General features: G+C 37.0%; 1 protein-coding gene and 1 long non-coding RNA gene across 2 annotated transcripts in view; both read left to right on the top strand.

The window, feature by feature from the left end:
• Positions 1-2,264, top strand: part of LOC123728093 (voltage-dependent calcium channel subunit alpha-2/delta-4-like) — a gene marked incomplete at its 5' end in the record, with an annotated part of 6,649 nt that extends 4,385 nt beyond the window's left edge. The window contains one exon of the mRNA XM_045698668.1: positions 1,836-2,264. Within this exon, the coding sequence (XP_045554624.1) occupies positions 1,836-1,962 (127 nt within the window). The remainder of the gene's footprint in view (positions 1-1,835) is intronic.
• An 8,811-nt stretch (positions 2,265-11,075) lies between these two features.
• On the top strand, positions 11,076-13,148 carry LOC123728287 (uncharacterized). Its single transcript, XR_006760203.1, has 2 exons — positions 11,076-11,253; positions 11,474-13,148. It is a non-coding gene; the product is annotated as an uncharacterized lncRNA (long non-coding RNA).
• Positions 13,149-13,407: the final 259 nt, after the last annotated feature.

Here is a 13,407-nt window from a genome sequence, read left to right on the forward strand (position 1 = left end):
GTGTGTGAATCAAAATGAATACATACTGTATATACTATCGTACTCAAACTCTTTCTTCATCCAGAGATTACACATTCATTTAGGATCTTAGATTCATCCATAGATTAAAGTCCAGACCAGACAATAGAATGGTTCAAGCGTACGTCCGTTCATACCACTAAGCTGTTTAATGAACACTAACATCGTGTTTGTTTGTAATATAGTGTGTGTTACAGTTACTTGTTACCTGTCCAGAATTGTAATCAGTAATTACCCAAACTCAGTAATGTAATCTGATTACTTTTGGGTTACTGTCCCTTTAAGAGGAATTACAAGAAGACAAAAATTATCCATCAAACGCATTGGTGTGTCATCATAGTGGTCTGTGATTGGTGGTCATCATTTGGTGTGTCATCATAGTGGTCTCTGATTGGTGGTCATCATTTGGTGTGTCATCATTTGGTGTGTCATCATAGTGGTCTCTGATTGGTGGTCATCATTTGGTGTGTCATCATAGTGGTCTCTGATTGGTGGTCATCATTTGGTGTGTCATCATAGTGGTCTCTGATTGGTGGTCATTATTTGGTGTGTCATCATAGTGGTCTGTGATTGGTGGTCATCATTTGGTGTGTCATCATAGTGGTCTCTGATTGGTGGTCATCATTTGGTGTGTCATCATAGTGGTCTCTGATTGGTGGTCATCATTTGGTGTGTCATCATAGTGGTCTCTGATTGGTGGTCATCATTTGGTGTGTCATCATAGTGGTCTCTGATTGGTGGTCATCATTTGGTATGTCATCATAGTGGTCTGTGATTGGTGGTCATCATTTGGTATGTCATCATAGTGGTCTCTGATTGGTGGTCAGACTCTCTCAGGTGGAACAAACTTAATGTCTTCTAGGAAAGAGAAAGGTGTCGTAATGTATTTTTTCTCGAACATCCTGTGTGTGTGTGTGTGTGTGTGTGTGTGTGTGTGTGTGTGTGTGTGTGTGTGTGTGTGTGTGTGTGTGTGTGTGTGTGTGTGTGTGTGTTGTGTGTGTGTGTGTGTGTGTGTGTGTGTGTGTGTGTGTGTGTGTGTTTTACACTCTACACCCTCAGCAGTAAAGTGAAATATTCTGACTCCAGATCTGAGAAGAGGAGACTGTATCCCAGAGCTGGTGTCTTTACAATACCTCTCCTGTCATCTGTCTGACAACACTTTGTTTCCTCTTCAGTCTTTTCACTACTCTAGTCCTATTGTATTACAGTGTAGAGATATCTGAGACGTGCTGAGAGCTGGTCACATAGTAAAGGAGACATGTCATTTGAAGGTGATGATCTTTCTTCATGATGGCAGTGTGCTTTTATCTTTCATTACCTGATTGTTTCATACAAGTGGTGTTCTAACCATTCTCTCTCTCTCTCTCTCTCTCTGTCACTTTCTCTCTCTCTCTCTCTCTCTCTCTCTCTCTCTCTCTCTCCCTCTCTGTCACTCTACCTCTCTCTCTCTCTCTCTCTCTCTCTCACTCTCTCTCTCTCCCTCTCTGTCACTCTACCTCTCTCTCTCTGTCACTCTCTCTGTCTCTCTCTCTCTCTCTCTCTCTCTCTCTCTCTCTCTCTCTCTCTCTGTCACTCTCTCCCTCTCTGTCACTCTACCTCTCTCTCTCTGTCACTCTCTCTCTATCACTCTCTCTTTCTCTCTCTCTCTCTCTGTCACTCTCTCTCTCTCTGTCACTCTACCTCTCTCTCTCTGTCACCCTACCTCTCTCTCTCTCTCTCTGTCACACTACCTCTCTCTCTCTCTCTCTCTCTGTCGCTCTACCTCTCTCTGTCTCTCTCTCTCTCTCTCTCGCTCTCTCTCTGTCTGTGTGTTCCAGGATGTTTGTAACCCAGGCTGTCCCTGACAGTAACCTGCTGATGTTGGTGGTACAGGCAGACTGTGACTGTTCCCGTCAGTACCCAGCTATCACCATGGAACCCAAGGAAGTGAAATATATCCTTTAACATGGAGAGCTATCTTACTGGTTCCCTCTCACAAGCCCTCTCTCTGACACAGACACTGATTGATAGAATTATAATGGTGTTGTGGAAATGGGATTTGATATCTATGAATAAGCAATTGCTTAGTCATATATCAGACAAATCACTTCTCTTATTATATACATTACAGATGTCGTTCATTTCAAGCAGTTATGAATTGCTGTTTTACGCTGTGGAGAGTAGTCTCTTCCTAAACTCTTCTCCTTGACACATTCATAGATGGCCTGCAGGGTCATAGCCGAGCATTCAGAGGTCGAGACAGCAGGTGTAGGGGGGAGGGAGGGAGGGAGGGAGGGAGGGAGGGAGGGAGGGAGGGAGGGAGGGAGGGAGAGAGAGAGAGAGAGAGAGAGAGCGAGAGACAGAGAGGGAGAGACAGAGAGATAGACAGAGAGAGAGAGACAGAGACAGAGAGAGAGACAGAGAGAGAGACAGAGAGAGAGAGACAGAGAGAGAGAGACAGAGAGAGAGAGAGAGAGAGAGAGAGAGACAGAGAGAGGGAGACAGAGGGAGAGGGGGTGGTATATGACCAATACAACACGGCTAAGAGCTGTTCTTAGCACATTGCAACTTCATTGCAACTTCATACATCACAAACCCCTGAGGTGCCTTATTGCGATTATAAACTGCGATTATAAACTGGTTACCAATGTAATTACAGCAGTAACAAGAAATGTTTTGTCATACACATGATATACGGTCTGATATACCATGGCTGTCAGCCAATCAGAATTCAGGGCTCGAACCACCCAGTTTATAATGTAGAAGATACACCTGTTGTTGTTGTTTAGTGTGTTGGTATTGTATCATAGATACTCCTTGTTGTTGTTGTTGTTTAGAGTGTTGGTATTGTATCATAGATACTCCTTGTTGTTGTTGTTGTTTAGTGTGTTGGTATTGTATCATAGATACTCCTTGTTGTTGTTGTTGTTTAGAGTGTTGGTATTGTATCATAGATACTCCTTGTTGTTGTTGTTGTTTAGAGTGTTGGTATTGTATCATAGATACTCCTTGTTGTTGTTGTTTAGAGTGTTGGTATTGTATCATAGATACTCCTTGTTGTTGTTGTTTAGTGTGTTGGTATTGTATCATAGATACTCCTTGTTGTTGTTGTTGTTTAGAGTGTTGGTATTGTATCATAGATACTCCTTGTTGTTGTTGTTGTTTAGTGTGTTGGTATTGTATCATAGATACTCCTTGTTGTTGTTGTTGTTTAGAGTGTTGGTATTGTATCATAGATACTCCTTGTTGTTGTTGTTGTTTAGTGTGTTGGTATTGTATCATAGATACTCCTTGTTGTTGTTGTTGTTTAGAGTGTTGGTATTGTATCATAGATACTCCTTGTTGTTGTTGTTGTTTAGAGTGTTGGTATTGTATCATAGATACTCCTTGTTGTTGTTGTTTAGTGTGTTGGTATTGTATCATAGATACTCCTTGTTGTTGTTGTTGTTTAGAGTGTTGGTATTGTATCATAGATACTCCTTGTTGTTGTTGTTGTTTAGTGTGTTGGTATTGTATCATAGATACTCCTTGTTGTTGTTTAGAGTGTTGGTATTGTATCATAGATACTCCTTGTTGTTGTTGTTGTTTATTGTGTTGGTATTGTATCATAGATACTCCTTGTTGTTGTTGTTGTTTAGTGTGTTGGTATTGTATCATAGATACTCCTTGTTGTTGTTGTTGTTTAGTGTGTTGGTATTGTATCATAGATACTCCTTGTTGTTGTTGTTTAGAGTGTTGGTATTGTATCATAGATACTCCTTGTTGTTTAGTGTGTTGGTATTGTATCATAGATACTCCTTGTTGTTGTTGTTGTTTAGAGTGTTGGTATTGTATCATAGATACTCCTTGTTGTTGTTGTTGTTTAGTGTGTTGGTATTGTATCATAGATACTCCTTGTTGTTGTTGTTGTTTAGTGTGTTGGTATTGTATCATAGATACTCCTTGTTGTTGTTGTTGTTTAGAGTGTTGGTATTGTATCATAGATACTCCTTGTTGTTGTTGTTGTTGTTGTTTAGAGTGTTGGTATTGTATCATAGATACTCCTTGTTGTTTAGTGTGTTGGTATTGTATCATAGATACTCCTTGTTGTTGTTGTTGTTTAGAGTGTTGGTATTGTTTCATAGATACTCCTTGTTGTTGTTGTTGTTTAGTGTGTTGGTATTGTATCATAGATACTCCTTGTTGTTTAGTGTGTTGGTATTGTATCATAGATACTCCTTGTTGTTGTTGTTGTTTAGAGTGTTGGTATTGTATCATAGATACTCCTTGTTGTTGTTGTTGTTTAGAGTGTTGGTATTGTATCATAGATACTCCTTGTTGTTGTTGTTGTTTAGTGTGTTGGTATTGTATCATAGATACTCCTTGTTGTTGTTGTTTAGAGTGTTGGTATTGTACCATAGATACTCCTTGTTGTTGTTGTTTAGAGTGTTGGTATTGTATCATAGATACTCCTTGTTGTTGTTGTTGTTTAGTGTGTTGGTATTGTATCATAGATACTCCTTGTTGTTGTTGTTGTTTAGAGTGTTGGTATTGTATCATAGATACTCCTTGTTGTTGTTGTTGTTTAGTGTGTTGGTATTGTATCATAGATACTCCTTGTTGTTGTTGTTGTTTAGTGTGTTGGTATTGTATCATAGATACTCCTTGTTGTTGTTGTTGTTTAGTGTGTTGGTATTGTATCATAGATACTCCTTGTTGTTGTTGTTGTTTATTGTGTTGGTATTGTATCATAGATACTCCTTGTTGTTGTTGTTGTTTAGTGTGTTGGTATTGTACCATAGATACTCCTTGTTGTTGTTGTTTAGAGTGTTGGTATTGTATCATAGATACTCCTTGTTGTTGTTGTTTAGAGTGTTGGTATTGTATCATAGATACTCCTTGTTGTTGTTGTTTAGTGTGTTGGTATTGTATCATAGATACTCCTTGTTGTTGTTGTTGTTTAGAGTGTTGGTATTGTATCATAGATACTCCTTGTTGTTGTTGTTTAGTGTGTTGGTATTGTACCATAGATACTCCTTGTTGTTGTTGTTGTTTAGAGTGTTGGTATTGTATCATAGATACTCCTTGTTGTTGTTGTTTAGTGTGTTGGTATTGTATCATAGATACTCCTTGTTGTTGTTGTTGTTTAGTGTGTTGGTATTGTATCATAGATACTCCTTGTTGTTGTTGTTGTTTAGAGTGTTGGTATTGTATCATAGATACTCCTTGTTGTTGTTGTTGTTTAGAGTGTTGGTATTGTATCATAGATACTCCTTGTTGTTGTTGTTGTTTAGTGTGTTGGTATTGTATCATAGATACTCCTTGTTGTTGTTGTTGTTTAGTGTGTTGGTATTGTATCATAGATACTCCTTGTTGTTGTTGTTGTTTAGAGTGTTGGTATTGTATCATAGATACTCCTTGTTGTTGTTGTTGTTTAGTGTGTTGGTATTGTATCATAGATACTCCTTGTTGTTTAGTGTGTTGGTATTGTATCATAGATACTCCTTGTTGTTGTTGTTGTTTAGTGTGTTGGTATTGTATCATAGATACTCCTTGTTGTTGTTGTTGTTTAGAGTGTTGGTATTGTATCATAGATACTCCTTGTTGTTGTTGTTGTTTAGAGTGTTGGTATTGTATCATAGATACTCCTTGTTGTTGTTGTTGTTTAGTGTGTTGGTATTGTATCATAGATACTCCTTGTTGTTGTTGTTTAGAGTGTTGGTATTGTATCATAGATACTCCTTGTTGTTGTTGTTGTTTAGAGTGTTGGTATTGTATCATAGATACTCCTTGTTGTTGTTGTTGTTTAGAGTGTTGGTATTGTATCATAGATACTCCTTGTTGTTGTTGTTGTTTAGAGTGTTGGTATTGTATCATAGATAGTCCTTGTTGTTGTTGTTGTTTAGAGTGTTGGTATTGTATCATAGATACTCCTTGTTGTTGTTGTTGTTTAGTGTGTTGGTATTGTATCATAGATACTCCTTGTTGTTGTTGTTTAGTGTGTTGGTATTGTATCATAGATACTCCTTGTTGTTGTTGTTGTTTAGAGTGTTGGTATTGTATCATAGATACTCCTTGTTGTTGTTGTTGTTTAGTGTGTTGGTATTGTATCATAGATACTCCTTGTTGTTGTTGTTTAGAGTGTTGGTATTGTACCATAGATACTCCTTGTTGTTGTTGTTTAGAGTGTTGGTATTGTATCATAGATACTCCTTGTTGTTGTTGTTGTTTAGTGTGTTGGTATTGTATCATAGATACTCCTTGTTGTTGTTGTTGTTTAGAGTGTTGGTATTGTATCATAGATACTCCTTGTTGTTGTTGTTTAGAGTGTTGGTATTGTATCATAGATACTCCTTGTTGTTGTTGTTGTTTAGTGTGTTGGTATTGTTTCATAGATACTCCTTGTTGTTGTTGTTGTTTAGTGTGTTGGTATTGTATCATAGATACTCCTTGTTGTTGTTGTTGTTTAGAGTGTTGGTATTGTATCATAGATACTCCTTGTTGTTGTTGTTGTTTAGTGTGTTGGTATTGTTTCATAGATACTCCTTGTTGTTGTTGTTGTTTAGAGTGTTGGTATTGTATCATAGATACTCCTTGTTGTTGTTGTTGTTTAGTGTGTTGGTATTGTATCATAGATACTCCTTGTTGTTGTTGTTGTTTAGAGTGTTGGTATTGTATCATAGATACTCCTTGTTGTTGTTGTTTAGTGTGTTGGTATTGTATCATAGATACTCCTTGTTGTTGTTGTTGTTTAGAGTGTTGGTATTGTATCATAGATACTCCTTGTTGTTGTTGTTGTTTAGAGTGTTGGTATTGTATCATAGATACTCCTTGTTGTTGTTGTTTAGTGTGTTGGTATTGTATCATAGATACTCCTTGTTGTTGTTGTTGTTTAGTGTTGGTATTGTATCATAGATACTCCTTGTTGTTGTTGTTGTTTATTGTGTTGGTATTGTACCATAGATACTCCTTGTTGTTGTTGTTGTTTAGAGTGTTGGTATTGTATCATAGATACTCCTTGTTGTTTAGTGTGTTGGTATTGTATCATAGATACTCCTTGTTGTTGTTGTTTAGTGTGTTGGTATTGTATCATAGATACTCCTTGTTGTTGTTGTTGTTTAGAGTGTTGGTATTGTATCATAGATACTCCTTGTTGTTGTTGTTGTTTAGAGTGTTGGTATTGTATCATAGATACTCCTTGTTGTTGTTGTTGTTTAGAGTGTTGGTATTGTATCATAGATACTCCTTGTTGTTGTTGTTGTTTAGAGTGTTGGTATTGTATCATAGATACTCCTTGTTGTTGTTGTTGTTTAGTGTTGGTATTGTATCATAGATACTCCTTGTTGTTGTTGTTGTTTAGAGTGTTGGTATTGTATCATAGATACTCCTTGTTGTTGTTGTTGTTTAGAGTGTTGGTATTGTACCATAGATACTCCTTGTTGTTGTTGTTGTTTAGTGTGTTGGTATTGTATCATAGATACTCCTTGTTGTTGTTGTTTAGTGTGTTGGTATTGTATCATAGATACTCCTTGTTGTTGTTGTTGTTTAGTGTGTTGGTATTGTATCATAGATACTCCTTGTTGTTGTTGTTTAGTGTGTTGGTATTGTATCATAGATACTCCTTGTTGTTGTTGTTGTTTAGTGTGTTGGTATTGTATCATAGATACTCCTTGTTGTTGTTGTTGTTTAGAGTGTTGGTATTGTATCATAGATACTCCTTGTTGTTTAGTGTGTTGGTATTGTATCATAGATACTCCTTGTTGTTGTTGTTTAGAGTGTTGGTATTGTATCATAGATACTCCTTGTTGTTGTTGTTGTTTAGTGTGTTGGTATTGTTTCATAGATACTCCTTGTTGTTGTTGTTGTTTAGAGTGTTGGTATTGTATCATAGATACTCCTTGTTGTTGTTGTTGTTTAGTGTGTTGGTATTGTATCATAGATACTCCTTGTTGTTGTTGTTTAGAGTGTTGGTATTGTATCATAGATACTCCTTGTTGTTGTTGTTGTTTAGTGTGTTGGTATTGTATCATAGATACTCCTTGTTGTTGTTGTTGTTTAGTGTGTTGGTATTGTATCATAGATACTCCTTGTTGTTGTTGTTTAGAGTGTTGGTATTGTATCATAGATACTCCTTGTTGTTGTTGTTGTTTAGAGTGTTGGTATTGTATCATAGATACTCCTTGTTGTTGTTGTTGTTTAGAGTGTTGGTATTGTATCATAGATACTCCTTGTTGTTGTTGTTGTTTAGAGTGTTGGTATTGTATCATAGATACTCCTTGTTGTTGTTGTTGTTTAGTGTGTTGGTATTGTATCATAGATACTCCTTGTTGTTGTTGTTGTTGTTTAGTGTGTTGGTATTGTATCATAGATACTCCTTGTTGTTGTTGTTGTTTAGAGTGTTGGTATTGTATCATAGATACTCCTTGTTGTTGTTGTTGTTTAGAATGTTGGTATTGTATCATAGATACTCCTTGTTGTTGTTGTTGTTTAGAGTGTTGGTATTGTATCATAGATACTCCTTGTTGTTGTTTAGAGTGTTGGTATTGTATCATAGATACTCCTTGTTGTTGTTGTTGTTGTTTAGAGTGTTGGTATTGTATCATAGATACTCCTTGTTGTTGTTGTTGTTTAGAGTGTTGGTATTGTATCATAGATACACCTGTTGTTGTTGTTTAGTGTGTTGGTATTGTATCATAGATACTCCTTGTTGTTGTTGTTGTTTAGAGTGTTGGTATTGTATCATAGATACTCCTTGTTGTTGTTGTTGTTGTTTATTGTGTTGGTATTGTATCATAGATACTCCTTGTTGTTGTTGTTTAGAGTGTTGGTATTGTATCATAGATACTCCTTTTTGTTGTTGTTGTTTAGAGTGTTGGTATTGTATCATAGATACTCCTTGTTCTTGTTGTTGTTTAGAGTGTTGGTATTGTATCATAGATACTCCTTGTTGTTGTTGTTGTTTAGAGTGTTGGTATTGTATCATAGATACTCCTTGTTGTTGTTGTTGTTTAGAGTGTTGGTATTGTATCATAGATACTCCTTGTTGTTGTTGTTGTTTAGAGTGTTGGTATTGTATCATAGATACTCCTTGTTGTTGTTGTTGTTTAGTGTGTTGGTATTGTATCATAGATACTCCTTGTTGTTGTTGTTGTTTAGAGTGTTGGTATTGTATCATAGATACTCCTTGTTGTTGTTGTTGTTTATTGTGTTGGTATTGTATCATAGATACTCCTTGTTGTTGTTGTTGTTTAGTGTGTTGGTATTGTATCATAGATACTCCTTGTTGTTGTTGTTGTTGTTTAGAGTGTTGGTATTGTATCATAGATACTCCTTGTTGTTGTTGTTGTTTAGAGTGTTGGTATTGTATCATAGATACTCCTTGTTGTTGTTGTTTAGAGTGTTGGTATTGTATCATAGATACTCCTTGTTGTTGTTGTTGTTTAGAGTGTTGGTATTGTATCATAGATACTCCTTGTTGTTGTTGTTGTTTAGAGTGTTGGTATTGTATCATAGATACTCCTTGTTGTTGTTGTTGTTTAGTGTGTTGGTATTGTATCATAGATACTCCTTGTTGTTGTTGTTGTTTAGAGTGTTGGTATTGTATCATAGATACTCCTTGTTGTTGTTGTTGTTTAGAGTGTTGGTATTGTATCATAGATACTCCTTGTTGTTGTTGTTGTTTAGAGTGTTGGTATTGTATCATAGATACTCCTTGTTGTTGTTGTTGTTGTTTAGTGTGTTGGTATTGTATCATAGATACTCCTTGTTGTTGTTGTTGTTTAGTGTGTTGGTATTGTATCATAGATACTCCTTGTTGTTGTTGTTGTTTAGAGTGTTGGTATTGTATCATAGATACTCCTTGTTGTTGTTGTTGTTTAGTGTGTTGGTATTGTATCATAGATACTCCTTGTTGTTGTTGTTGTTTAGTGTGTTGGTATTGTATCATAGATACTCCTTGTTGTTGTTGTTGTTTAGAGTGTTGGTATTGTATCATAGATACTCCTTGTTGTTGTTGTTTAGAGTGTTGGTATTGTATCATAGATACTCCTTGTTGTTGTTGTTGTTTAGAGTGTTGGTATTGTATCATAGATACTCCTTGTTGTTGTTGTTGTTTAGTGTGTTGGTATTGTATCATAGATACTCCTTGTTGTTGTTGTTGTTTAGAGTGTTGGTATTGTATCATAGATACTCCTTGTTGTTGTTGTTGTTTAGTGTGTTGGTATTGTATCATAGATACTCCTTGTTGTTGTTGTTGTTTAGAGTGTTGGTATTGTATCATAGATACTCCTTGTTGTTGTTGTTGTTTAGTGTGTTGGTATTGTATCATAGATACTCCTTGTTGTTTAGTGTGTTGGTATTGTATCGTAGATACTCCTTGTTGTTTAGTGTGTTGGTATTGTATCATAGATACTCCTTGTTGTTTAGTGTGTTGGTATTGTATCGTAGATACTCCTTGTTGTTTAGTGTGTTGGTATTGTATCGTAGATACTCCTTGTTGTTGTTGTTGTTTAGTGTGTTGGTATTGTATCATAGATACTCCTTGTTGTTGTTGTTGTTTAGTGTGTTGGTATTGTATCATAGATACTCCTTGTTGTTGTTGTTGTTTAGTGTGTTGGTATTGTATCATAGATACTCCTTGTTGTTGTTGTTGTTTAGTGTGTTGGTATTGTATCATAGATACTCCTTGTTGTTGTTGTTGTTTAGAGTGTTGGTATTGTATCATAGATACTCCTTGTTGTTGTTGTTGTTTAGAGTGTTGGTATTGTATCATAGATACTCCTTGTTGTTGTTGTTTAGAGTGTTGGTATTGTATCATAGATACTCCTTGTTGTTGTTGTTGTTTAGAGTGTTGGTATTGTATCATAGATACTCCTTGTTGTTGTTGTTTAGAGTGTTGGTATTGTATCATAGATACTCCTTGTTGTTGTTGTTGTTTAGAGTGTTGGTATTGTATCATAGATACTCCTTGTTGTTGTTGTTTAGAGTGTTGGTATTGTATCATAGATACTCCTTGTTGTTGTTGTTGTTTAGAGTGTTGGTATTGTATCATAGATACTCCTTGTTGTTGTTGTTGTTTAGTGTGTTGGTATTGTATCATAGATACTCCTTGTTGTTGTTGTTGTTTAGAGTGTTGGTATTGTAGCGTAGATACTCCTTGTTGTTTAGTGTGTTGGTGTCCTTGACCTCTATGTACATAACGCCTCAGTAAAGTGTGACAGGATGAAATCTCAGAAGGTCCGTAGGAGACCCGAGTCCTGCCACGCCTATCACCCTCAGGTCAGCACCCCGTATTGGTTCACTGCCTCCCAATAACGACACCTCACTTCAAGTGGATGGATTGACATCAGGAGATAACATGTGTTGTACTATGCTCATTGCTCCCTTCATTTCAAACTGAGTTTTTGTTATCCTAAGATCAAAAACATGAACTTACTGGCCTTATGTAGTGTTCATTATACCACTGGCTGTAACTGTGTGTGTTAACGATTGATTACAGGAAAACGCCAAGGAGTGTGGAGATGCATCACAGATCTACCTGTCTGTCTCTCTCTTCCTCACCTGTCTGACTGCCTCCTTCGCCTGTCTCAAGGCCTCCACGCTGGTCTTCCGATGATAGACAGACAGCTACTGAACCTAAACCCCACCCCCCTCTGAAAATCTCCCTGGAATATTCCAGAATGCCTGAACTTAGCATGCCTGCTACTGCTTGTGTTATCTTTATCAATCTATATGACAGAATGACTAAAATTACGATACTGATCATTTGGGCTGTTGGACTGAGAGGAATATGGCAGCTGTTAACTGACTCTATGCTTGATGACTTTACTATCACAGAGAGATGTTGACTTCAGATGCTTGATGACTTTACAATCACAGAGAGATGTTGACTGACTCCATGCTTGATGACTTTACTATCACAGAGAGATGTTGACTTCAGATGCTTGATGACTTTACAATCACAGAGAGCTGTTGACTTCAGATGCTTGACGACTTTACAATCACAGAGAGATGTTGACTGACTCCATGCTTGATGACTTTACAATCACAGAGAGCTGTTGACTTCAGATGCTTGATGACTTTACAATCACAGAGAGATGTTGACTGACTCCATGCTTGATGACTTTACAATCACAGAGAGCTGTTAACTGACACCATGCTTGATGACTTTACAATCACAGAGAGCTGTTAACTGACTCCATGCTTGATGACTTTACAATCACAGAGAGCTGTTGACTGACTCCATGCTTGATGACTTTACAATCACAGAGAGCTGTTGACTGACTCCATGCTTGATGACTTTACAATCACAGAGAGCTGTTAACTGACTCCATGCTTGATGACTTTACAATCACAGAGAGCTGTTGACTTCCGTTGCTTGATGACTTTCAAACACAACCACCAAAGTTGTGCTTCTTTGGACAACTGTTCTAAAACCATGAAAGGGCATTTTGGTTTCTTCTTCTTCAGTGTCTTATAAGAGAACATTATAGTGTTTCTATGCAAAAGGAAACATACTTTCTTTGACCGTGGAAAGTTCCAGTATCTCCAATACTATTCCAAAGGACTTGACTTTGCAATAGGACCATGGAAGACTATCAGTCTGTGGATGATGTGTTTTATAAATGGTTTTGATAAAATAATACTCTGGATTCATGCATGTGTATGTCTGTTTACCTTAAGCCATGAAATGGAGGATGAACCTTGGATAAGGCAGAGGCATCTTTGAACAGTGATACAATTCAGATCGTGGAGTCAGTGACCTCTGCTGGTTGGAATATGACATTGCAGGATGGTGATGAATCAAGTGGAGACTGGCTGGCTGCTGAAGGATGGATGAACACAATGGACTCAACTTCCACATTGTTCTGTTCATAACTCATCAGTCTTTGGTCTACGCTCCACAAACACATCAAGTATCTACTATTAAATGTGGGCTGGGTTTTCACTGTTGGAAATGGATGGACTGTTTCAGGAAAAACCTTCAAGTCACATATCATATATGCAATCTAAGACTTACTAAACCAGTCGACTTAGTTGGCTTACTGCAAAACAAGAACCATTACTGACCACCTACTTCTGTGTTGGACTACAAGGTGAAACAGCCATTCTGTTAGAAGGAACAACATTACAATGTGATGGACTACAAGGTGAAACAGCCATTCTGTTAGAAGGAACAACATTACAATGTGATGGACTACAAGGTGAAACAGCCATTCTGTTAGAAGGAACAACATTACAATGTGATGGACTACAAGGTGAAACAGCCATTCTGTTAGAAGGAACAACATTACAATGTGATGGACTACAAGGTGAAACAGCCATTCTGTTAGAAGGAACAACATTACAATGTGATGGACTACAAGGTGAAACAGCCATTCTGTTAGAAGGAACAACATTACAATGTGTTGGACTACAAGGTGAAACAGCCAT

The sequence above is a fragment of the Salmo salar genome, chromosome ssa17, assembly GCF_905237065.1.
Source record: "Salmo salar chromosome ssa17, Ssal_v3.1, whole genome shotgun sequence".
Lineage (NCBI taxonomy): Eukaryota > Metazoa > Chordata > Actinopteri > Salmoniformes > Salmonidae > Salmo > Salmo salar.